At 43.6% G+C, this 27,866-nt stretch overlaps 1 protein-coding gene across 5 annotated transcripts in view; it reads right to left on the reverse strand.

Moving 5' to 3' along the window:
- Nucleotides 1-1,551: 1,551 nt before the first annotated feature.
- The window catches only part of HHLA2 (HERV-H LTR-associating 2), a 76,499-nt gene continuing 50,184 nt past the window's right edge, over nucleotides 1,552-27,866 (reverse strand). For all 5 annotated transcript variants that reach the window (XM_044285035.1, XM_044285037.1, XM_044285039.1 and 2 more), the window contains exons 4-7: nucleotides 20,847-21,155; nucleotides 15,792-16,025; nucleotides 9,770-10,069; nucleotides 1,552-2,117 (exon numbers count right to left, since the gene is read on the reverse strand). In XM_044285035.1, coding sequence (XP_044140970.1) covers nucleotides 2,029-2,117; nucleotides 9,770-10,069; nucleotides 15,792-16,025; nucleotides 20,847-21,155 — 932 coding nt within the window. In that variant the 3' untranslated portion in view covers nucleotides 1,552-2,028. The remainder of the gene's footprint in view (nucleotides 2,118-9,769; nucleotides 10,070-15,791; nucleotides 16,026-20,846; nucleotides 21,156-27,866) is intronic.

A 27,866-nucleotide genomic window follows, 5' to 3' on the forward strand; every position in this document is an offset into this window, starting at 1 on the left:
GACATAGCAGAGGGTCCAGAGGAGGGCAACTAAAGTAATAACTGGAATGGGGCAACTACAGTACCTTGAAAAATTATCAAAATTAGGGTTATTCACTTTAGAAAAAAGACGACCGAGGGGAGATCTAATTAATATGTATAAATATATCAGGGGTCAGTACAGAGATCTATCCCATCATCTATTTATCCCTAGGACTGTGACTGTGACGAGGGGACATCCTCTGCGTCTGGAGGAAAGAAGGTTTGTACACAAACATAGAAAAGGATTATTTACGGTAAGAGCAGTGAGACTATGGAACTCTGCCTGAGGAGGTAGTGATGGTGAGTACAATAAAGGAATTAAAGAGGGGCCTGAATGTATTTCTGGAGCGTAATATTATTACATGCTATAGCTACTGGAGAGGGGTCATTGATCCAGGGAGTTATTCTGATTGCCTGATTGGAGCGGAGAAGGAATTTTTTATTCCCCTAAAGTGGGGAAAATTGGCTTCTACCTCACAGTTTTTTTTTTTCCTTCCTCTGGATCAACTTGCAGGATTACAGGCCGAACTGGATGGACAAATGTATTTTTTGGGCCTTATGTACTATGTTACCATGTTATTATGGCCAAGGATAGGACTGTTCTATTAGGGATCGGTCGTTACGTTCTGCAAAATGCGGACTGTACAAGTCCGATATCCATGTTTTGTGGATCCGCATTTTGTGGACCGCAAAACAGCCAAGGGTCTTGTGCATGAGCCCTAAACCTGGATATAGTGCTGGTGTTCAGCTGGTCTAGAACCTTACAGAAATGTAACTGAAGCAAATTTATTTGGACTGTCACATCATAATTTCTTGCATCACTTCTCCTATTCTTTGGTAGTGATGAGCGGCAGGGGCAATATTTGAATTTGCGATATTTCGCAAATATTTGGTAGAATATTCGTCATATTTTAGTGAATTCAAGATTATTTTCTTGATCGCGAAAAATCGGCAATGTAAAATTTGCATAATGCGCGCGAAATACAGGCGTGGGTCACGTTTGCTACATTTTTCAAGCTGCTAGAAGTTTCCTGAGTCCAGAGAAAATAGTTGGCACAGCAGAACATTACAATAGTGTTATATGCAGATAGAGTGCTCCAATATATTCGTGATTGCGAAATATTCGCTAATGATGTGAATATTTTGGCGCAAAACGTGCAACTTCACATTTTAACAGGTCTGACTACTTATTAGTGATTGGTGCACTAAGTATTGTTGTGAACTGGTGACATCACAGCACTATGTCTGTAGATCACTATCTAAACTACACTGACTATTTTAAATATATATATATATATATATATATATATATATATGTATATGTATATGTATATAAGCTAACTAGCTATCTATCTAATGTAATGACACAGGAAAGCAGAGAGCACAGCAATACATCTCAGATATACTGGATACTGGATACAAGGGCTGCTGGGGAGGTTCTTATATAGTAAGGGGTAGGCAACTTTCCTATTGGTTGCTAGGGATGTTGCTAAGCTCAGACAAAGACACTGCAGCCTTCTCATTGGCCCACAAGCAAGAAGGGAGGTTACTGATGGAAAAAAAATCTAGAATATTCAAAATTACGAATATATATCACTATATTCTAAATATCTGCAAATTCTCGATATTCGCGATGAATATTTGCGCCCAACACTATTCTTTGGTAGAAATCCTGTTTATACAGAAATGCAACTTTAAGTATTGTGGCTCCACATTAGTAATCTTGTTACAGTCATTGGATTGGAAATTCCCCCTAACCTTGTTATGTTCACAAACAGTATTTTTTATGCAGTCTTGAATGAGGGTTTTCGAAATCAAGTGCAAATAATTAAATATCCTTCATAGGCGCAGACCTCTTTCATTTGGCTCTTCGGCTGTTACTTTTGCCTACAGGATCCAACATTCCTGCAGGATACCTGTCAGGAGTCGGCCCCAATATCTTCTAAAGCTGTTAGGCTTTTTGTGATTATTCCGTACTCCTTCATCCTGTATCTGTCTGGTTTCTGTTTCAACAGATTATAAGTAATACAAGACAAATGACGACTGGAATAACTGCTAGAATAAATGCTAGGGATATTGCCCATCTCTGGCGAGTTCCTGCAAAAAGAATATGAATATTTAGACAGAGGTTATAAAACTGTATGGATGTATTATATATAAACACAGAAAAATCCATAATCATGTTACTGTAAATCTTGCTTATCTATGGGAAGAATATATGGAAGGTCCCCGGAAGGAAATATTTCTCCCAGAAGGGCATCCCTGAACTTTATGGCCAAGTTCAGCGGCAAGTTAATATATGTCTGGCACACAGTGTCAGTGGCAAGATACATCTGACCACAGACACGTGGTCTAGCAAACACGAGCAGGGAAGGTACATAACTTTTACTGCCCACTTAGTGAACCTTCTGACGGCCGTCAAGCATGTAACTCATGGCTCCCGTGTTGAATAGGTGTTACCGCCAAGGATTGCATGCAGGCCTGCCTCTTCTTATCCTCCTCCTACTCCATCCGCCATCTCCTCCTCAACTGACTCCTCCTTTTTCACTGCTACCGCCTCTTCCGCTGCACCCCCCTCCAAGCTCCCCAGAACCTATTCGATGTCCCAGGTGAGACGTCATGCTGTGTTGTGGCTGTTGTGCCTGGAAGCCAAGAGTCACACCGTTCCTGCACTGCTTTCAGCTCTGCGGTCACAGGCCAATCAGTGGCTAACCCTGCTCAATTTGACAGCTGGTAAAGTGATGTGCGACAACGGTGCCAATCTGCTGAGCGCGCTGAAACAGGGCAAAATGACACGTGCCGTGCATGGCACACGTCCTGAACTTAGTCGTGCAGCGATCAATTGCCAAATGCCCCCGGGTCCAGGACGTCATGCTGCAGGCCAGGAAAATCTATGGCCATTTTAGATCTTGCACGATCGCCTTGCTGACGTTCAGCGGCGACACTACGTGCCCGTCAGTCTGATTTGTGACAGCCCGACACGCTGGAACTCCACCTTGTATATGCTTGATAGGCTGCTCCAGCAGCAACGTGCCGTTAACGACTACCTGTACGAACTCTACAGCAGGACAGGTTCTGGGGAGCTTGGTTTCTTTTCACCGAGCCAGTGGCTGCTCATGTGCGACGCATGCAGACTTATACAGCCATTTGAAGAGATCACCAAACTCACCAAACTGGTCAGTCGCAGCCAGGGGGGCCATCAGTGACATCTTACCTTACGCCTTCTTTCTGGAGCGTGCATTGCATCATGTCATTGATCAAGCCATCGAGGAGCAGGAGCTGGAGGATGAGGAAGTCGCAATGCTGAATGAATTCCCAGGGGGGCTACTCCATCTGAGACAAGTCAGCAGGAGTCTGAAGAGGAGTCAGAGGAGGATGGTGGCTGGGGGGAGGAGGAGCAAGAAGAGCAGTGTTTGAGGGGGACTTTAAACTCGCCCTGCAAGAAGAGGGCGGTTTGAAGATGTGTTGGTCACTTTGGATATGAGATCATTCTTGCAACCAACCCATCGACAGCCGCCCTCTGGATTCAGCCTCAGGGAACGCCTAGACGACAGGGGTCTGACTACATCGGGTTAACAGCCAATGTGGATGCTCTGAGAAGCGAGGAACCCCTGGACTACTGGGTGTGTAGGCTTGACCTGTGGCCAGAGCTGGCACAATTTACCATGGAGCTCATGGCTTGCCCCTCGTCGAGTGTCCTGTCCAAAAGGACGTTCAGTGCAGCAGGGGGGGATCGTGACCAATAAGCACATTCGCCTAACTCACGGCAGTCTGAAATACCTCAAATTTCTAAAAATAATTGAGGCATGGATCTCGGAGGAATTCAACACCTATGACGACCACATGTAATTGAATTTCCTCATGCCAGCCCACACATATCCGCCACGACCCAGAACAAAGAATGGTCCTTGTCTTATGTATATACAGCGGCATAAAAGGCCTTTTCTGTCAGGTGAATGCCTAATTTTTGGGGCCTGTACTCCAGTGACGTACAGTAAAATTTGTATGCAGTGACCGCCTAATGTACCTCCAGCCACATAATCACAAGTTCTTTTCTGTCAGGTGAATGCCTAATTTTTGGGGCCTGTACTCCAGTGGCCTACAGTAAAATTTTTATCCAGTGGCCGCCTAATGTACCTCCAGCCACATAATCACAAGTTCTTTTCTGTCAGGTGAATACCTAATTTTTAGGGCCTGTACTCCCGTGGCCTAAAATAAAAAATTTCTAAGCTCCAGAAGGGCACATTTTTGAGTTTCCCTTTAAGACGCATAAAAATGGCCCCTGATTAAAATACATATTTTTGGGTGGAAATTTTTGCCAATGATCCCCCTCTGGTATGTCACTGTCCATGTTGTGGGACTATTTGTGCACTTCTAGTAAGTATTTGGTGGCTGCAAATATGACCTGAAGGTCTTTCAGGTTCGCCTGCCATTAAAGTCAATGGGGCCCACCGCGAACGCGCATTCATGAACCGTCCCGGCTGATGTTCGTCCTTTACTAATCCAGACTATTTAAAACAGCAGAAACCCGCCATCTATAGTGCCGATAATTTTTAAAGAACAGACTTCTTCCACACATGTATGATGGATGACCTTAAGGGTTTTCTTAGGTTATCAATATCTGATCAGTGGCGGTCCAATTCCCAGCACCCCCGACGATCAGCTGTTTGAAGAGGCCACAGCGCTTCCTGGACCAGTGACGGTCACGTTCATTGGTCACATGTAAAGAGAAAAATCTCTGCACTCCAATGTTTATGTTGCAAATAAAGATATAGTTTATTGTCCTTTACAGAGACATTAAACAGATTTCTGATCCAGATATTATTATCATAATTTTTTCACAGTAAGTCACCGAACGTTTCGGTCCAGGTTTGACCTTCTTCAGCGGTGTTGCCTATAGGTAAGTATAATATATGCAATGAGTAATGACAAATGATCAGAACGGATGTCCAGGTCAATTCATAGAATACAACAAAAAATTAAATAGAATAAAACTAAAATCCGGATAACACAAAAAATCACAGGTAATTATATGTCTAAAAACATATGTATCTCGTACAATAATACATATAAAGCATGGCCTAATTATCAATTCACAAAGTAAAAAAAAACAACAGAAAGCTCACATGGAGGGGTGGAGAAACGGACCTGTGTGAGTATTATGGCATCAGGGAAGGCTGGATCGTGTGTTAAGCTGTAGTAGCATCCTGTAATATGTAGGGTGCACATGTGAGGGTCGGGGAGCATCATTGTGTCATTAGATGACGTTAGTTATATATCTAATACGGTTTTATGGGTATATGGGGCAGGGAGCGTCATTGCGTCATTAGGTGACGCTGATCGAGTGTTTAATGCGGTTGCCCGGGTGACCACAAGACGCGTTTAGTGTCCGGGCAGTCGGCTGCATAGAATAGCCCCTAATATTGTTCTCAATGTTACCAGGGACACTTCATGACTATCTTTGCTCTTTCTATACGCCCCTGTATTTTGTTAGGGAGAATAATAGAGCTGCTACAACAAATGTTATACTATATTGTAATGTGAATTAATGATTAGGCCAATTTTGGCCAATACGCTGAAGTTTTGCTTTATATGTATTGTTGTACGAGATACATATGTTTCTAGACATATACTTACCTGGGATTTTTTGTGTTATCCAGATTTTTGTTTTATTATTTTTATTTTTGTTGTATTCTTTGAATTGACCTGGACATTCATTCTGATCATTTGTCATTACTCATTGCTTATATTATACTTACCGATAGGCAACACCGCTGAAGGTCCACCTGGACCGAAACGTTCGGTGACTAACTGTGAAAAAATATGATAATATCTGGATCAGAAATCCGTTTAATGTCTCTGTAAAGGACAATAAACTATATCTTTATTTGCAACATAAACATTGGAGTGCAGCAATTTTTCTCCTTACATGTGACCAATGAACGTGACCGTCACTGGCCCAGGAAGCGCTGTGGCCTCTTCAAACAGCTGATCGTCGGGGGTGCTGGGAATCGGACCGCCACTGATCAGATATTGATGACCGATCCTAGGAAAACCCTTTTAAACCCTTAAGGTAATCCATCATACATGTGTGGAAGAAGTCTGTTCTTTAAAAATTATCGGCACCATAGATGGCGGGTTTCTGCTGTTTTAAATAGTTAACAGACACCCGGAATTAATGTCTGTGATCAGCAATAGTAGCACCTAGGATGGATTTCCCCAGGAGTGCTGCACTCCCAGGAAATTGAATGGCTCCCCTACACTGATTGGGGGAGCCATTCATTCCTTGTTGTAGCCTCAAACTTTAGAATGGTTTGAGGCTACCACATCAATATTTTCCTTATGGAGACCTGCCTGTGGTCAGACTCAGAAGGAAGGTATTGAATGTCCCACAGGCTGCAATGGTAATTCATTGCAGTCTATGGGAGAAGTGATCTAACAATTGCATGTTCAAATTCCATCTCCGTGACCACACAGTACAATAAAGGGCTTAAAAATGCATTTATTAAGAATGATATGAAATGCCTATATTTCACTGGGCAAAATAAGAGAGAGTTCTGAAAATTGGAGCAGATATGAACAACATTATGGGGATTTCAGCTCAACTATGCAAGAACTATGAAACAGTAAGTTTGACTTTTCCCCGTTCATCTGTGTCTGTTTTATTAAAGGCGCTGTCTCGCCAGCAAATGTTATTTATCATTTAGACAGAGATAATACAAGGCACTTACTAATGTATTGGGATTGTCCATATTGTCTCCTTTGCTGGCTTGATTCATTTTTCCATCACATTATACACATCATGGGCATCACCAGGTGCAAAAATGCCCATACTATTAAAATATTTTTCCCATATGGAAAATGGTAAAATGTAAAACGGTACTCAGGAAAAGTCGAGCAATGTGTTTTGGGGTGTCTTTTTACACATGCCCATGCTGGGTGAGATAAATATCTCTGTCAAATGACAACTTTGTATAAAAAAAATGGGAAAAGTTGTCTTTTGGAGAGATATTTCTCTCACCCAGCATGGGTATATGTAAAAAGACACCCCAAAACACATTGCCCAACTTCTCCTGAGTACGGCGATACCACATCTGTGACACTTTTTTGCAGCCTAGGTGGGCAAAGGGGCCCACATTCCAAAGAGCACCTTTAGGATTTCACAGGGCATTTTTTACACATTTTGATTTCAAACTACTTCTCACGCATTAGGGCCCCTAAAATGCCAGGGCAGTATAAATACCCCACAAGTGACCCCATTTTGGAAAGAAGACACCCCAAGGTATTTCGTGATGGGCATAGTGAGTTCATGGAAGTTTTTATTTTTTGTCACAAGTTAGTGGAATCTGAGACTTTGTAAGAAAAATAAATTAAAAAAAATCATCATTTTCCGCTAACTTGTGACAAAAAATAACAATTCTAGGAACTCGCCATGCCCCTCACGGAATACATTGGGGTGTCTTCTTTCCAAAATGGGGTCACTTGTGGGGTAGTTATACTGCCCTGGCATTTTAGGGGCCCTAATGCGCGAGAAGTAGTTTGAAATCCAAATGTGTTAAAAATGCCCTGTGAAATCCTAAAGGTGCTCTTTAGAATGTGAACCTCTGAATGGAGCCTTACAGGGGGGTATTCAATGACAGGGGGGTGATCAGGGAGTCTATATGGGGTGATCACCCCCCCTGTCATTAATTAACCCCCTGTAAGACTCCATTCAGACGTCCGTATGTGTTTTGCGGATCCACGGATCCATGGATCGGATCCGCAAAACACACACAGACGTCTGAATGGAGCCTTACAAGGGGGTGATGAATGACAGGGGGGTGATCAGGGAGTCTATATGGGGTGATCACCCCCCTGTCATTGATCACCCCCCTGTAAGGCTCCATTCAGACGTCCGTATGTGTTTCGGATCCGTGGATCCGCAAAACACTGACACAGCGGATCCGCAAAACACATACGGACATCTGAATGGAGCCTTCCAGGGGGGTAATCAATGACAGGGGGGTGATCAATGACAGGGGGGTGATCAGGGAGTCTGTATAGGGTGATCAGGGGGTTAATAAGGGGTTAATAAGTGACAGGGGGGGTGTAGTGTAGTGGTGTTTGGTGCTATTTTACAGAGCTGCCTGTGTCCTCTGGTGGTCGATCCAAGAGGACCAGGTATATTAGACGCTGTTATCAAAACAGCGTCAAATATACCTTTAAGGGGTAAAAAAAAAAAAAAATCGCATCTACAGCCTGCCAGCAAACGATCGGCGCTGGCAGGCTGCAGATCAGCTAGTTTACCTGCACTTCCTGTGAACGTGCGCGCCTGTGTGCGCGCGTTCACAGGAAATCTCGGCTATCGCGAGAGGACGCGCCGGCACGTCCAGGAGGAATAACAGCGGCAGTCCTGAGCTGGTTAAAGAGTTAAAAAAGGGGTACGTAGAACAGGTTTTATTTTTCTTTCGTAGTTCTCAGACAACTACTTATATTTTTTTGTCTCAATAAGAGACTTGAAATTGCATATTTGACCTAATGTATAATGCTTTACAATACTTATAGAATACTTTGTTGGGATTGCTAATGGAGTCACAGAGTAAGAATTCCCTAGAATGGTATCTGAAATAGATTTTTCTGAAGTAGACAACCACTTTAAAGGGTTTTCATGAATATTGTTTTAAAATAATAATTTATGAAGGTAGCTGTAATTGTGTTTATTGCTCTTATCTTAATTTTTGGGCTGTGGTCACATGACCATGTCCATGCAGCTCTTTCTTATTTCCTGTGATGTATTGTCCATACAGGGACAGTGATAGGGGAGTGCCTATGTAACTAGGTGGGAGGAGGTATAAATTAGCTGAGTGTTATTAGAGGCGGAGATGGAGGTGTGGCAGAGGAAGGAGAAGTGCATCATGGGTTTGGTTGGATACAGCAACAGGAAGTGCCAACAGGAAGTACCAGAGGGATTTGTTCACATGGTGTAAATGGGTCAGGAGAGTTCAAATTGAAGAAAAAGTATGAGGAAGGTGTACATGAGGTAAGCAACGACAGCATACTTGTTAAAACCACAGTAATCCTAGAAAACCCCTTTATGGTGTGGAGTACAGCTTACGTGCTTAACCTCTTAATCTCCTATCATTTAAAGAGCATTTGTCAGCAGATTTATACCTATGAACCTGGCTGACCTGTTACATGTGCACTTGGCAGCTGAACACATCTGTGTTGGTCCCATGTTCATATGTGCCTACATTGCTGAGAAAAATAGTGTTTTAATATATGCAAATTAACCTCTAGGAGCAATGGGGGCGTTGCCATTACACCTAGAGGCTCTGCTTTTTCTGCAACTGCTGTGGCCTCTGCACTTTGATTAACAAGACCAGACATGATGTTTTCAGTGCCTAGCACCGTCAACCAAAGTGTAGAGGGTGCGGGAGTTTCAGAGAGAGCAGAGCCTCTAGGTGTAATGGCTACGCCCCTGTTGCTCCTACGGCTCATTAGCATATATTAGGCCATCATTTTCTCCGCAATTTAGCCACAAGACCAGACATGATGATGTTTTCACTGCCTAGCACTGTCAACCAAAGTGTAGAGGGTGCAATTTAGCCATATATGGACATGGGACCAAACACAGATGCCTTTAGCTGCCAAGCGCACATGTAACAGGTCAGCCAGGTTCATAGGTACAAAGCTGCTGACAGATGTCCTTTAGTAAAGTTATAGAAACCAATCGATTACTACTACTATATTAGAAAAGAAATTCAGCTTACCTTCGACTGTGATATTGATCATGATCATCTCAATATTCATCTTCTGTTCTGTCTTAATTAAACAGATATAGATCCCAGTATCATTTGCTCCAAGATTGGTTAAATTCAGATTTTTGTTCTCATCTTTGTGTACCCTGTTCTTATAATCTGTAGATATCACAGGTGGTGAATTGTTCATGGAGGCTATTGGCACTTCATTTGTTCCTTTTCTGAAATACCAGCTAGAGTAGAAATTAGTGCTTACACCTTTACAAAAAGTGCATCCACATGTAATATTGTCATCTTTTTTTAAGATGCGTTCTAAAAAATAGAAAGAAAATTAATATTATTGCAATTCAAGTATAACCAGAACAAATGTCATCTCTGCAGCCTACGCTGTATCATGAGGTTGTACTCACATATAAAGGCAACATGCAATTCGGTAGACATTGTGATCAAAAGTAGAACTTGCCTGCTCCTCTAAACCCTGATCCAGGCATGGGATTCAGCTAGTTCCCTCCAGTTCTCCAGATCCGGTTGTTAAAATTACAACTGGATCGGAAAACCATGTTACTGGCTGAGTCCCGGTCTGGTGCTCTGGCGGCGGCAGGGCAGCTGGAGATGTTCGCTTACATTGCTTTGCACGCCGCTGATAGTTTAGCTCCTTAGTTGGGTGATGTGTGTGCAGTGTATATATGGTGTATTTATGTATGTGTACCATGTATATGGTGTATTTATGTGTGTTGCATATATATGGTGTATGTATATGTAAACATGTGGCATTTTCTGGAGTTCCGGGGTCTCCATGGGGCTGTTAGATGGAGGCTTCCGCCCAGCCGTGATCCCGGTGACGTCACCGGCACTGATGGGCGGGCTTTAGCGCTGCCCTAGCCTGTAGAACGGCTAGGGCAGCGCTAAAGCCCGCCCATCAGAGCCGGTGACATCAGCGAACACACTGCTGGGAGGAAGCCTCCGCCCGGCAGTGTGTTATTGTAAATAAAAGAGCCCTAGGGAGCGCATTGGAGTATGAAATGCTCCGATGCCAACATCAGGGGGGATGCCTGGGTGAAATTATGGGTATGTCTGGGTTCCAGTCTGTTTAGAAAGGATAGTAAAAACAGAAGAGGAGTTCTTTGCTTTTATGTAAAGCCCACACTCCGGGAAGATATAAGTGAGGGACATTAACATGTGGAGTCACTGTGGGTAGAAATATGTGGAGGTAAACAATAATAAAATACTGATAGGAGTTTACTATAAACCACCTAATATACCAGAGTCCAAAAAAAATCTACTACTAAAGGAGATAGATGAGGCGGCAAATCATATTGAGGTCGTTATTATGGGGGACTTCCAGGAGTGGACTGGGAACTTAAAGTGGCCCTGGAAAAAAAACTAAAAGTGGCCCCAGATACCACAAAATGCTACCTCAGCAGAACCAGATACCACAGTGAAGAACAAAATACTGCCTAAATTAATTAATGGTGAGAGCATTAGATCTTTATGTGCCTGGTTTTTGGCCAAGAGGAGGGTTTAGGTGGCCCTCTGGGCATTGGCCCACCGAGAAATTTCCCTGTAGGGTCTATGGCCCTGGGGACTTCAAAATCACAGATATAGACTGGGAAACTGAAGCCTGTAGATCTCATAAAGAAAACAGGTTCTTGGCAATAACCAAAGACAATTATCTTTCCCAACTGGTTCAGGCCCCCGACGGCCATACTGGACTTATTACTAACCAATTGACCTGACAAAGCAACAAATGTGCAAATTGGGGGACACCTTAAAATATTGTCATTCAAAAGGGTGTTTTTTCAGGAAGGTACAAAAACACCAGACTTCCAAAATGCACAATTTGACCAGCTAAGCCTCACAAACTGAGACAACGTCCTTGAGAATAGGAATGCAGCCATAATGGGATTTTTTAAAGGCATCCTAAACTCTAATTGTGAGAGCTACATACCGTACAGGAATAAAAGGGTGAGAAACAAGAAAAACCAATGTGGATAAATAGAAATGTATAGGGAGCAATAAATGCCAAAAAGAAAGCATTTAAATCGCTAAAACATGAAGGTAGTAAGGAAGCATTGAAAAACTATAAGGAAAAAAATTGAATATGTAAAAGATAGATAAAAGCAGCCAAGCTGCCAAAGAGAGTAAAACTAACCGTAAATGTTCTTCAATTATATAAATGGTAAAAAGTATAAATCTGAAAGTGTTGGCCCTTTAAAGAGTGATTAGGGAAGAGTTGTAGACAGTAATGAGGAGAAAGCGAAGCTATAAAATATTTTGTTGTAAAAGAAAAAAAAAAAAAAAGTCTAAATAAACTCCCCATTAAAAATGCCCTGTCTGACCCAGGAAGAAGTGCAGAGATGTCTTAAAAAGATTAAAATAGACAAACCACAAGGTCCACATGGCATACAGTATCCTAAGAGAATTAAGTAATGTAATAGACAGATCCTTTTTTCCGATATTTAAGGACTCTATATTGACAGGGAGTGTTCAACAGGATAGGCGCATAGCAAATGTGGTACCAATATTAAAAAAGGGTCCAAAAACAGAGCCCGGAAACTATAGGCCAGTAAGTTTAACATCTGTTGTGGGTAAACTGTTTGAAGGTTTTATAAGAGATGCTATCTTGGAGTACCTTAATGAAAATAAGCGTTTAACTCCATATCAGCATGGCCTCATGAGGGATCGGTTATGTCAAACTAATTTAATCAGTTTCTATGAAGAGGTAACTTCTAGACTTGACCGCGGTGAATCAATGGATGTCATATATATCTGGACTTCTCCAAAGCATTTGACACTGTACCACATAAAAGGTTAGTACCGTATATAAAATGAGAATGCTTGGACTGGGAGAAAATGTCTGTATGTGGGTAAGTAACTGGCTCAGTGATAGAAAACAGAGGGTGGTTATTAACGGTACACACTCAGATTGGGTCACTGTCACTAATGGGGTACCTCAGGGGTCAGTATTCGGCATCAATTTATTCTGGGCTCCTGTGAACAAGACAGACATAGCAGACCTGGAGAGGGTTCAGAGAAGAGCAACTAAAGTAATAACTGGAATGGGTGGACTACGGTAACCAGAAAGGTTATCAAAATTAGGGCTCATGCACACGTCCATATGTATTTTGCGGTCTGCAAAAAACAGATCCGCTAAAAATACTGATGACGTCCGTGTGCATTCCGTATTTTGAGGAACGGAACAGCTGGGCCCTAATAGAATAGTCCTATCCTTGTCTGTAATGCGGACAATAATAGAACATGTTCTATTTTTTTGCGGAACGGAAATATGGAAACGGAATGCACTCAGAGTACCTTCCGTTTTTTTTGCGGACCCATTGAAATAAATGGTTCCGCATACGGTCCGCAAAAAAATGGAATAGACACGGAAAGAAAATATGTTCGTGTGCATGAGCCCTTAGGCTTATTCAGTTTAGAAAAAAGACGACTGAGGGGAGATCTAATAACTATGTATAAATATATCAGGGGTCAGTACAGAGATATATCCCATCATCTATTTATCCCCAGGACTGTGACTGTGACGAGGGGACATCCTCTGCGTCTGGAGGAAAGAAGGTTTGTACACATAGAAGAAGATTCTTTACGGTAAGAGCAGTGAGACTATGGAACTCTCTGCCTGAGGAGGTGGTGATGGTGAGTACAATAAAGGAATTCAAGAGGGGCCTGGATGTATTTATGGAGTGTAATATTATTACAGGCTATAGCTACTAGAGAGGGGTCATTGATCCAGGGAGTTATTCTGATTGCCTGATTGGAGTCGGGAAGGAATTTCTTTCTTGCCTTCCTCTGGATCAACTTGCAGGATAACAGGCTGAACTGGATGGACAGATGTCTTTTTTTTTCCAGCCTTATAAACCATGTTATTATGTTACTATGAATAACTCACTGGTTATACTAAATTTGTAATTACATGCAATTACAAAAGTATTCAGATACAGGTGCTGGTTTGGAAATTGTTGAATATACTTTGTGCCACAATCCCTTTAAGTTGGCGCACAGTTTGAAATGGCAATAAATTTCATGATATGTCTCACCTTTGCCTCTACTTGAATTTGGTTAGGGTCTACAATTTATCATGAAACAATTTCACTACTATACTGAAACAGGCTAGTAAAACCTCTAACAGTATTATGATGAGCCAAAAGCAAAGATAAGAAAGAACAAATACACAGCATGCATAGATTTCATTTTCTGGCCTAAAGACTGCCCAAGATGTGCCAACTGTGCACACCTCTTAATAAATGGGTTGCATTTTACTCCAACAGAAATGTAAATGCCAGTCTTAGTAAATCTGCCCCAATGAGGAACCCTTGTGCATTTAATCCAGGCCACACTTACATGGCTGGTTGAAATGGGCTGCAAACATTGCTGCTAACACCACAAAACAGATGCTTTCATTACACCGAACAGCACCTGGAAACTCGAAACTTTACTATTTGAAGCGATTATACCAAAATGTAACTTTATGGTCACAACCATAAGCGCTATGTTTCGAAATAAAACAGCTAGGCCTATGAAGAGAAATACACCAAACCCATCACATAGTATGGAGGTAGATCTCTCCTTTGGGTGGATAGATGAGATAGTGCCACATGGATCTTAGTCAAAACTAATGTCTGGATGAATGTTGCATCTTATCAGAAAATATTGGAGGAGCATAAGCCAGAAAGCTGCGCATAGGGTACATCTGGACTGGAAGACATGAAAAGCATGTGAGACATAAGGCCAACCCTCAGGTGGCTGTATGAGAAAGAGGTGAAGGTTCTACAGTGACCAATAAGTCAACATTAATGAGCCGCTTTGGTTGTCTATCATTAACTACACTCATTGATTAAAAAAAAAACGCATTAAGAAGAAGTTGTTGGAATTGAATGAAACTTTCTATGTGTCAATGTAATGATGATATATGTAAGTGTTTACAATATTAGAGTGAAAGAAGACATTTATTGGGGAAAATGTACAATTAAAATAAGGCTCTAGTGTGGATACAAGATGAGATACGGTTGGAAATAAAGGCATATATCATGGTGGAGGCGGAGATATTCTTCGGAAACCCTTGCTGTGTGTGGATAGGCATTATCCTGCTGAAAAATACCAGTTAGTCCTGCCATGAGACACAACCCGCATGTATCCATCATATTACTATCTCACTGTCATATGCAATGGCTTCCCAGATCATTACACCAGCAGTTGGGGCAGTGTGTCACTCAAGACAAACACAGGATTGAAGCGCTCACCACGAGGCCTCCATACTTAAACCCAACCGTCGTGGGATCCCAAACAGAACCTAGATTTGTAGCTAAAGATTATACCATTTCAGTCCGTAGCAGTCCAGAAGGACTGTGGCTGGGTGTCAATGGTCGTAGACCTTCTGCAAAGGGTCTGGAAATGGTCGGGGCAGACACAGGAGTGTGTAATTAAGGTGCCATCTGTGTCTGGATGGTGGACAATGAAACTGGGAGCTGCTCTTGCTTGTAGGTGGATGAAATGATCCTCCCTACTGGTGGTCTGTCTGGGCTGTGCCTGGTTGCCAGGCATACAGCTATATAGCTATGTCAGAACGGCCTAAATGGTGGGGCAATTCATCAAAATGAACATCCTCCTTTCCTCAGTCCAATGATGCGCCCACCTCACAAAGTCGGTCAACTGGGCGAAATGTCCTTGAGTGCATCGTAGAGGCATGTCGATCAGTCAGTGATCTCTCACCAAGAGGTCCGTTATTTTATTTTTATGGATATAGAATATCTTACAAATTCTGCCTGGTTAGGTAAAATAACAAGCAGAACTCTAAATGTTAGACACCATATTTAAAAATATATATAAACATATTTGTGGCCAAAAATGGTAATCTCAATATATACAATGCAATTTGAATGCAAAAAAAATCAAGAAAAAGCACTGTAAAAATGAAATAATCAAGTGTGATGACTGCGGGAGGATATAACAAGAACAATTGACATTATAGAAGAATACAGAATAATGCTGTAGGCATAGTCACGTTTGAAGCAAATCTTACCCTTCATTGTCCAGGCACCTGTCCAGCTACTATGTACAATGGAGTGGTCTACAGTGCAAGTTACAGAATCATTTTGGACAGTATAGGAACTGTAAGTGCTTTGATCTTCATGAACCATTTGACCATTCACATACCACTTTATAGTAATGCCCTCCATATACGAGGTATTAACAGAGCATGTGAGGTTCAGCAGACCATTACCATCCCATGTATACTCCATTGTATGTTGAAGATCTGAAAAATGAATACAATATTATAATACAACTGGGAACAATCCTTGTGTAGACCAACTCTGTATTTACAAATTCTGTACTCACTGCACGGTGGTTTTTCCAGTAATGTGATTTAGTAACCATGACCCTGGGGGTAGAGAGATCTAAAGATCTTTAGATGTGTGATGAGTTGTTAGGGTTGCCCTAGGACAGTGATGGCTAACCTTGGCACTCCAGCTGTGGTGAAACTACGACTCCCAGCATGCTCCATTTATTTCTACAGAGTTCTGAGAGCAGCCAAGCAAGGGGGGCATCTTGGGAGTTGTAGTTTTACCACAGCTGGAGTGCCAAGGTTAGCCATCACTGCCCTAGGAGTATTTTGGCAAGCAGAATGGAGCTCAACATGAGTACAACTTCCAGCAACTCTACCATACAGTTGATTTCTAATGAATAGCCATCCATGCAATACATGAACAGTCTGGGTCTGCTAGAATGGGAGTGTCTCTTCTTTCATGCAAATAGAAGAGGGTCTCAAGTGGGAGGACTCGCTCTGTGACATCTATAACACTATCTGCTATAAATGGATGAAAGGTGTTGTCCAGCCTTTACTCAGGATTGGCCATTACTAGTTTTTCAGCACGGTTTGACAGTCCTCATCGCTGCCAATCAGCTGTTCCAGGGTAGTTACTTTCCCGGAAGTTGCCATCGGAACTACACAGCTTCATCAACTGTGTAGTGGACAGAGCTGGTCAGTGCAGCGCTGCTCCAATTGACTTCAATGGGAGCAACTCTGTAGTAACGAGCTCCTTCCACTGCAAGGTTTATAAATAGTTATGGTGCTGACTTCTGATAACAGAGCTACACCTAAGCAGCTGATCTTAGGGAGATGTGTTGGAACCCTGCCGATCACTTGGTAAAGGCTGGATAGCCCCTTTAACCCCTTATCACAAAATGTCATATGGCATCTAAGTGGTAGGACAGAGAAAGAGCGCTTTCTCTGTTCTCCGATCTGAGCCCTAGCAGTGAAATTGTGGCAGCCAGTAAAAGCCTCATAGACTGCAATAGTATTCATATGACGCACTGTTATGGGAGCGTCTGTGGATGATGCACTGTTATGGGGGCATTTGTGGATGACACTGTTATGAATTTTCAGCCATAGCGACGTGCACCTACGCATTGAGATGTACTGACCAATCCCCCCTCATTTTGTTTTGTAGTTTATATGGGAGTTGTGGCTGACTCCTATTTGGTCGTGCACTCCTGTAGCCTGTTCTGCCTCATAGGCTGATTTTAATTAACATGAGTACATAGTTTGCTCAGCATGCATGCTGGTATTTTTAGTCCCTGGATTCAATGGAGGCCATTTTGGCACCATAGAGATATAAACCAAAAGGGGCCCTGCATGCATGTGGGACCTACACTTCCTGAATTTCATGGTAGCTGTCATGGCACATAACAGGTAAGTTTAGTGTTAGGACCCGTCTTACAGAGATCGCCTTGGCGTGTGGCAGACGGGCTCAAATAATTTTGTACAAAATATATTTGCTAAGCATCTCTAATTTTTTAGCATAGCATTTGCAATATAATACACTTTTGTACTTTATTTGGTTTGTAGAGTGCTGTTGCACTATGTGTTGTTCTACTGTTATGGAGGGGATCTGTGGATGACAGATATATAGCATCTTATGCTATATATGTGTCATCCACAGATCCCCCCATAACAGTGTCCTGCAGCCTCCTTTGACCTGTAGATTGTTACATTGTATACTGCAGCCCGACCCACCCCCCAGTCCTCTGTTACATTGCTGCTCCCTTTTGTATGGCAGATTTGGGCCCTCGTCCACGTCGGCCGACCTACCTGCCCCCTCCCTCTGCTCCCCCTCTGCCTGGGATGTCATATTTGGCGGGGCCTGTCCCTCCTGCTTCCCCGGAAGCCCCCTAGCATGCAGACCCCTCTGCTGCTCCTCAGACTGGGGCTGGTCCACTCCCTCACCCTGCAGCCCCCCTATGAGTTGCTCTGGGATGGGGTCTCTCTCTTTTCCTGGGGACAGTGGTCGGAGGCCCGGGATAAACTTTGGGGGGCACTGTGGAGCCTCCAGGAGGTGCAGGGAGTCCGGCTGAGATGCGGGGATCAATGTGGACTCCAAGGGGCCCAACTGGAGGAGGCGGTGATGGAAAGGGCCGAGTGTCTGCTGAGCTGTGAGCGTCTGCAGATGGGGGAGCCCTCCCGGTACTTTTAGTCCGGCTGCCTCTCGCTGTGCGCTGCCATGCTGTCGCCGGAACTCCGCCCCGCCCCCATTATAGTCAATGGGACTGAGCGGCAATCCGGGGCACACGTGAACTAGCGGCAGGACGGATCCGACAGGCTGTTCACCCGCCGGAACAGCCTGCCGGACTCCCATGCCGCTAATGTGAAAGTACCCTTATTCATATGTAAAAAAGGCGCACATGCATAAATAGTTTGGAAAAAAGTCTCCACTAGTAAATGTGACTAATAAACTTAGGCTCCATTCACACATCCGCAATTCCGTTCTGCATTTTGCAGAACAGAATTGCGGACCTATTCATTCCTATGGGGCAGCACAATGTGCTGCCCGGACACGGAACTGCGGATCCGCACTTCCGGGTCCGCACTTCCGTTCCGCAAAAAAATAGAACATGTCCTATTCTTGTCCACAATTGCGGACAAGAACAGGCATATTCTATTAGTGCCGGGAATGTGCGGTCCGCAAAATGCGGAACGCACATTGCTTCTTTCTGTGTTTTGCGGATCCGCGGCTCCGTGGATCCGCAAAACACGTTGCGGACGTGTGAATGGAGCCTTAGACTTGTCTAAAGCAGCATTTTTTTTTGGACTAAAAACAGGTGCAAAACACTAATAAATGAGTTCCAATGAATTTGTATAGAGACAGCAGTAGTGATCGCTCATTCCTATACAGATTAGATGCTGCATATACTGGTAAGGGCTCATTCACACAACCATATGTCCGCTTCCGTAGTTACGTTCAGCGGCCCCGCAAAAAATATAGAGCATGTCCTATTTTTGTATGGGTTATTCAGTTTAGAAAAAAGACTGAGATCTCTCCCATCATCTATTTATCCCCAGGATAGTGATTGTGACGAGGGACATCGTCTGCGTCCGGAGGAAAGAAGGATTCTTCACGGTAAGAACAGTGAGACTTTGGAACTCTCTGCCTGAAGAGGTGGTGATGGTGAGTACAATAAAGGAATTTAAGAGGGGCCTGGATGCAGGCTCAGACTGGCCTACATGTGTACAGGGGAATCCCCCGGTGGGCCTCTGAGCAAGGTGGGCCCCTAGTCTCCCACCCCCTGCACAAGTGGCACATAACACAGTAGACTTACTGCACTACACACATATATTCAATGTGCAGCACCTCAACCAGCCTATGTTCATATAACAAACTTGTTAGATTATTTATTATATTTGAATGTATCCGTATGGTGGGCCCCCAAAAATAAATTTTACTGGTGGGCCGCAGGTACCCCAGTCCGACACTGCCTGGATGTATTTCTGGAGTGTAATAATATTACAGGCTATAGCTACTAGAGGGGGGTCGTTGATCCAGGGAGTTATTCTGATTGGCTGATTGGAGTCGGGAAGGAATTTTTTCCCCTTAGGGCTCGTTCACACGAATGTGTGAAGCCCGTGCCCGTGCTGTGGACCCCAAATTGCCATCCGCAATGCACAGGCACCAGTCCGTGGGGCAGCCGCATGGGGATCGTGGACCCATTCACTTGAATGGGTCTGCGATCCCTCCGTTCCGCAAAAAGATAGAACATGCTATATCTTTTTGCAGTGCGGAGGCACGGAACGGAACCCCAAGAAGCACTCCGTAGTGCTTCCGTAGTGTTCCGTACTTCCGTTCCGCATCTCCGGATTTGCAGACCCATTGAAGTGAATGGGTTTGCATCCGTGATGCGGAATGGCCACGGAACAGTGCCTGTGCATAGCTGATCCGCAAATGCGGTCCGCAATACAGAAACGGGCAGCAAACGTTCGTGTGAACGAGCCCTTAAGTGGGGAAAATTGGCTTCTACCTCACAGTTTTTTTTACTTCCTCTGGATCAACTTGCAGGATAACAGGCTGAACTTGATAGACAGTAACATAGTTTATAAGGCTGAAATGAAGACACCTATATTAATTACGGACAAGAAAAGGCATTTTCTACGATAGTGTCGGCTATCTGCGGTCCGCAAGTTGCGGAACGCACATGGGCCGGTATCCGTGTTTTGCGGATCCGCAAAACACTACGGCCATGTGAATGTAGCCCAAATGGCCCTCTCACATCTGCTGGTGATCAGGCAATTATCAGAAACATTTGGTTTGTTCCCTATAATTGCCTGGGCATCGTCCTGTGTAAATGCAGATTTGGGGCTCATGCGCACAAACGTATTTTCTTTCCGTTTTTTTTTTTGTGGACCGTATGTGGAACCATGCATTTCATTTCCCTATGTCCGTATTTCCGTTCTGCAAAAAATAGAACATATCCTGTCCGCATTACGGACAAGGATAGTACTGTTCTATTAGGGGCCAGCTGTTCTGTTCCGCAAAATACGGAATGCACACGGACGTCATCTGTAATTTTTGCGGACCGCAAAATACATACAGTCGTGTGCATGAGCCCTAATAGAGTGAAGATCATTGTACAGTGTACATTGAAGGTCAAGAAGGAAATATTAGGTGGCTCTTGGGCGCCAGTTATCATAATCTTGCTGTGCTCTTTATACAGTGAATACAGCTCTGTTCACACCACAGTTTGCCTATACTGGTCAGGTGTATTCTTTCTTCTAAATATAGTCTAGACGATAAATGTTTCTTACCTATAACCTGCAAAGTCACTTTATCTTCTTTCTTTCCAGCATCCGTTGACGTGTAGCAGTTATATTTATTTTCATCACTTTTCTTCAAGTCCTTTATTAGCAGCGAAGCATTTCCTTTACTTATTTCGCTTAGAAACAGGGACGTTCTTCCAGAATAGCTTTTGTCCTGACTCTGCAGTTGGTTTTCTTTCGTATAATATGAATGCACATTTTTATTGTCATTAGTTGTCCAATGAATTAATACATTCTCCCCGGGTGTGAAAGAACATGGCAAGATGACATCTTTGTTCTGTTCAGCGAAAAATGCAGCTGTAAAATATGAAAGACATGAGAGAGTTACTAATTTATAGAAACCATCATGTTACAGCGGATTCTCTCAAAATGAACCTGTCACTTCTCCTGACACGTCTGTTTCAGTAACTACATACCTTCCCCATGTAATAACCATTGGAGTATATTCTTATGTGTTCCATTCCTCAGTTATTGCTACTAGAAGTTTTTTTTTTAGGGTGCCTTCACACATTGTGGAATATTCTGCCAGAAAATCCACAGGATTGTTGTGGATTTTTGAAGTATGGTGCAGATTTCCTATATGAGAATCTCTCCATTCAATTGAATGGCAAACTGATTCTGCAGTAGGAAACATTCCTAATCCGTGTGGAATTTGTTGCAGATTTTTCCGGAGCATTTTCTGGAATTTGTTGCAGATTTTCTGGCAGAATTTTCTGCCACGTGTGAAGGCACCCTTATTGGATCTGCAAAATACCAGTTGAGGTAATGACAATGGCAGCACTAATTGAGACACCATTGTCTACCACTCGTAAAGCTCAGTTGCAGATTCATTAAGAAATTCTGCAGGGTCCCACTGATGTGTGTATAAGTGGTCCCCTTAAATGTCTGTATATTTAAATGTATTTAATGTATTGTAATTCCTTAATTCAGGCTGGCATTGTCATTATAAATATTCGCCCCTTGGTTGTGCTGGCATCACTTATATATATAGATTGGGGTTTGCTGACTCAGAGTTGAAGTAGTAGTGTTAGAAGAGTGTAGAAAGGAAGCAGAGAGAAGGAAGTGTATGGAGGAGCAGAACAGGCTCAGTCCAAAATGTAGCTGCCTTTCCTTCCTCTGGGCCCTGATCAAGCCTAGAGTGGACAGACCAAGTAGTCACAGCAGCCCAGCACAGACAAGTGAGTCTATGTACGAATATAGAGAAACTCTAGTGCAGATTAGAGCGGAGTCTAGCCAATGGACTTCAGAAGCACCAGTGACCGAGAGGAACTTGAAGGTACCTGGATACAACTGGATGATTAGTGCGCAGAATTATCTTTTTTCACTAAATGCCTTCTGGGACATAGTGAACTTGAATATTTCAGGAGAGCATCCTACATCAAATAATGTAGCAGAGAGTTTGCCTGCCACGAGGGAGAACACCCTTATTGGATTGCTCAAATATTAAAGTAAGGAAACCATTATATTCAGTAACTGAGTGCTAGAGTAAAACTATCTAAGAAGATAACTTTTGTCTTGCCTGTAAAGTAGCTGCATTAGGAAAACTCAACTGACAATTGCCAGACCTGCAGTAAGGATTACAGCTAAACTAATTTTTGAATCATTCCTTATGCCATATAAATGCACTGTACTGATGATCTATACCAACTGTCCTGAGACGATTGATTCAGTAAATGTTCAACAGTTTTACCACCAATGACTCGTCAATATTCCTACTAACAACATTTGCATCTTACGGTGCTGGCGTCACGAACACAGGGGCCCAGCCACCAAAGCACCCTAAGCATACCCACTACCATCAAGGGCACCTCAACTTCCATCTGATTTAGTGCTGTCTTCCCTTCCACTGCACTGCCGGCCCAGGGAACAGCTGCTAACTGTGAGTACAACTACTACCCCCTATTCGGCACACCATCATTCTCACTCACTACACCTGGCCTGGCACGTTGTAATTCGAGCAGCAATAACTGAGGAGTGGAACACGGTTATATGAATAGATGCTCCAGAAACCTTATTGCATGGAGAATTTAATATTTTAACAAAAGAGACATGTCAGAAGTGTTGACAGAACATTTTTGTGATAGTTTCACACCATCCAAAAAATGTATCAACCTCTGCACTCCAAAATAATGTTTTCAAAAAGTTGCAAAATACTGACTTTGAGGTCACATATGCAAAAAATTATGCATGATTACACCAGTTTTGAAAACTGGGTGGGAGAGTGTGTATGGTTAATTATGTCAATTAGTTTCATTTCATATGTATCAATGGGACCTTTTTAACCACCTCCCGACCGCCTAACGCGCCGATGCGTCCGGGAGGTGGTTGATTTATTCCTCCTGGACGCATCGGCGCGTCATCTCGCGAGACGCGAGATTTCCTGTGAACGCGCGCACACAGGCGCGCGCGCTCACAGGAACAGAAGGTAAGCGAGTGGATCTCCAGCCTGCCAGCGGCGATCGCTCGCTGGCAGGCTGGAGATCCGAATTTTTTAACCCCTAACAGGTATATTAGACGCTGTTTTCATAACAGCGTCTAATATACCTCCTACCTGGTCCTCTGGTGGTCCCTTTTGTTAGGATCGACCACCAGAGGACTCAGGTAGGTCAGTACAGTCCCACCAAACACCACACTACACCCCCCCCCCCGTCACTTATTAACCCCTTATAAACCCCTGATCACCCCATATAAACTCCCTGATCACCCCCCTGTCATTGATCACCGCCCTGTCATTGATCACCCCCCTGTCAGGCTCCGTTCAGACGTCCGCATGATTTTTACGGATCCGATCCATGTATCCATGGATCCGTAAAAATCATGCGGACGTCTGAATGGAGCCTTACAGGGGGGTGATCAATGACAGGCGGGTGATCACCCATATACACTCCCTGATCACCCCCTGTCATTGATCACCGCCCTGTCAGGCTCCATTCAGACGTCCGCATGATTTTTACGGATCCGATCCATGTATCCATGGATCCGTAAAAATCATGCGGACGTCTGAATGGAGCCTTACAGGGGGGTGATCACCCATATACACTCCCTGATCACCCCCTGTCATTGATCACCCCCCTGTCAGGCTCCATTCAGACGTCCGCATGATTTTTACGGATCCGATCCATGTATCCATGGATCCGTAAAAATCATGCGGACGTCTGAATGGAGCCTTACAGGGGGGGTGATCAGTGACAGGGGGGTGATCACCCTGATTACCCTGATCACCCCCTGTCATTGATAACCCCCCTGTAAGGCTCCATTCAGACGTCCGCATGCGTTCTGTGGATCCGATCCATGTATCCATGGATCCGTAAAAAATCATGCGGACGTCTGAATGGAGCCTTACAGGGGGGGTGATCAGTGACAGGGGGGTGATTACCCTGATCACCCCCTGTCATTGATAACCCCCCTGTAAGGCTCCATTCAGACGTCCGCATGCGTTTTGTGGATCCGATCCATGTATCCATGGATCCATAAAAAATCATGCGGATGTCTGAATGGAGCCTTACAGGGGGGGTGATCAGTGACAGGGGGGTGATCACCCTGATTACCCTGATCACCCCCTGTCATTGATAACCCCCCTGTAAGACTCCATTCAGACGTCCGCATGCGTTCTGTGGATCCGATCCATGTATCCATGGATCCGTAAAAAATCATGCGGATGTCTGAATGGAGCCTTACGGGGGGGTGATCAGTGACAGGGGGGTGATCACCCTGATTACCCTGATCACCCCCTGTCATTGATAACCCCCCTGTAAGGCTCCATTCAGACGTCTGCATGCGTTCTGTGGATCCGATCCATGTATCCATGGATCCGTAAAAATCATGCGGACGTCTGAATGGAGCCTTACAGGGGGGGTGATCAGTGACAGGGGGGTGATTACCCTGATCACCCCCTGTCATTGATAACCCCCCTGTAAGGCTCCATTCAGACGTCCGCATGCGTTTTGTGGATCCGATCCATGTATCCATGGATCCGTAAAAAATCATGCGGATGTCTGAATGGAGCCTTACAGGGGGGGTGATCAGTGACAGGGGGGTGATCACCCTGATTACCCTGATCACCCCCTGTCATTGATAACCCCCCTGTAAGGCTCCATTCAGACGTCTGCATGCGTTCTGTGGATCCGATCCATGTATCCATGGATCCGTAAAAAATCATGCGGATGTCTGAATGGAGCCTTACAGGGGGGGTGATCAATGACAGGGGGGTGATCAGGGAGTCTATATGGGTGATCACCCCCCTGGTAAGGCTCCATTCAGCCATTTTTTTTGGCACAAGTTAGCGGAAATTTTTTGTTTGTTTTTGTTTTCGTTTTTTCTTACAAAGTCTCATATTCCACTAACTTGTGTCAAAAAATAAAATCTCACATGGACGCACCATACCCCTCACGGAATCCAAATGCGTAAACATTTTTAGACATTTATATTCCAGACTTCTCACGCTTTAGGGCCCCTAAAAAGCCAGGGCAGTATAAATACCCCACATGTGACCCCATTTCGGAAAGAAGACACCCCAAGGTATTCCGTGAGGGGCATATTGAGTCCATGAAAGATTGAAATTTTTGTCCTAAGTTAGCGGAAAGTGAGACTTTGTGAGAAAAAAAACAAAAAAAATCAATATCCGCTAACTTATGCAAAAAAAAAAAAATTCTAGGAACTCGCCAGGCCCCTCATTGAATACCTCGGGGTGTCTTCTTTCCAAAGTGGGGTCACATGTGGGGTATTTATACTGCCCTGGCTTTTTAGGGGCCCGAAAGTGTGAGAAGAAGTCTGGGATCCAAATGTCTAAAAATGCCCTCCTAAAAGGAATTTGGGCCCCTTTGCGCATCTAGGCTGCAAAAAAGTGTCACACATCTGGTATCGTCGTACTCAGGAGAAGTTGGGCAATGTGTTTTGGGGTGTCATTTTACATATACCCATGCTGAGTGAGAGAAATATCTTGGTCAAATGCCAACTTTGTATAAAAAAATGGGAAAAGTTGTCTTTTGCCAAGATATTTCTCTCACCCAGCATGGGTATATGTAAAATGACCCCCCAAAACACATTCCCCAACTTCTCCTGAGTACGGCGATACCAGATGTGTGACACTTTTTTGCAGCCAAGGTGGGCAAAGGGGCACCTTTCAGATTTCGCAGGCCATTTTTTACACATTTTGATTTCAAGGTACTTCTTACACATTTGGGCCCCTAAATTGCCAGGGCAGTATAACTACGCCACAAGTGACCCCATTTTGGAAAGAAGACACCCCAAGGTATTCCGTGGGGGGCACGGCGAGTTCCTAGAATTTTTTATTTTTTGTCACAATTTAGCGGAAAATGATGATTTTTCTTTTTTCCTTACAAAGTCTCATATTCCACTAACTTGCGACAAAAAATAAAAAATTCTAGGAACTCGCCATGCCCCTCACGGAATACCTTGGGGTGTCTTCTTTCCAAAATGGGGTCACTTGTGGCGTAGTTATACTGCCCTGGCAATTTAGGGGCCCAAATGTGTGAGAAGAACTTTGCAATCAAAATGTGTAAAAAATGCCCTGCAAAATCCGAAAGGTGCACTTTGGAATATGTGCCCCTTTGCCCACCTTGGCAGCAAAAAAGTGTGACACATCTGGTATCGCCGTACTCAGGAGAAGTTGGGCAATGTGTTTTGGGGTGTCATTTTACATATACCCATGCTGGGTGAGAAAAATATCTTGGTCAAATGCCAACTTTGTATAAAAAAATTGGAAAAGTTGTCTTTTGCCAAGATATTTCTCTCACCCAGCATGGGTATATGTAAAATGACAGCCCAAAACACATTCCCCAACTTCTCCTGAGTACGGCGATACCAGATGTGTGACACTTTTTTGATGCCAAGGTGGGCAAAGGGGCACATATTCCAAAGTGCACCTTTCGGATTTCACCGGTCATTTTTTACAGATTTTGATTGCAAAGTACTTCTCACACATTTGGGCCCCTAAATTGCCAGGGCAGTATAACTACGCCACAAGTGACCCCATTTTGGAAAGAAGACACCCCATGGTATTCCGTGAGGGGCATGGCGAGTTCCTAGAATTTTTTATTTTTTGTCGCAAGTTAGTGGAATATGAGACTTTGTAAGGAAAAAAGAGAAAAAAAAAAAAATCATCATTTTCCGCTAACTTGTGACAAAAAATAAAAAATTCTAGGAACTCGCAGTGCCCCTCACGGAATACCTTAGGGTGTCTTCTTTCCAAAATGGGGTCACTTGTGGCGTAGTTATACTGCCCTGGCAATTTAGGGGCCCAAATGTGTGAGAAGAACTTTGCAATCAAAATGTGTAAAAAATGCCCTGCAAAATCCGAAAGGTGCACTTTGGAATATGTGCCCCTTTGCCCACCTTGGCAGCAAAAAAGTGTGACACATCTGGTATCGCCGTACTCAGGAGAAGTTGGGCAATGTGTTTTGGGGTGTCATTTTACATATACCCATGCTGGGTGAGAAAAATATCTTGGTCAAATGCCAACTTTGTATAAAAAAATGGGAAAAGTTGTCTTTTGCCAAGATATTTCTCTCACCCAGCATGGGTATATGTAAAATGACACCCCAAAACACATTCCCCAACTTCTCCTGAGTACGGCGATACCACATGTGTGACACTTTTTTGCTGCCAAGGTGGGCAAAGGGGCGCATATTCCAAAGTGCACCTTTCGGATTTCACCGGTCATTTCTTACACATTTTGATTGCAAAGTTCTTCTCACACATTTGGGCCCCTAAATTGCCAGGGCAGTATAACTACCCAACAAGTGACCCCATTTTGGAAAGAAGACACCCCAAGGTATTCTGTGAGGGGCATGGTGAGTTCCTAGAATTTTTTATTTTTTGTCGCAAGTTAGTGGAATATGAGACTTTGTAAGAAAAAAAAATAAAAAAAAAAATCATCATCATTTTCCGCTAACTTGTGACAAAAAATAAAAAGTTCTATGAACTCACTATGCCCATCAGCGAATACCTTAGGGTGTCTACTTTCCGAAATGGGGTCATTTGTGCGGT

Source organism: Bufo gargarizans, chromosome 3 (assembly GCF_014858855.1).
Source record: "Bufo gargarizans isolate SCDJY-AF-19 chromosome 3, ASM1485885v1, whole genome shotgun sequence".
Taxonomy (NCBI): domain Eukaryota; kingdom Metazoa; phylum Chordata; class Amphibia; order Anura; family Bufonidae; genus Bufo; species Bufo gargarizans.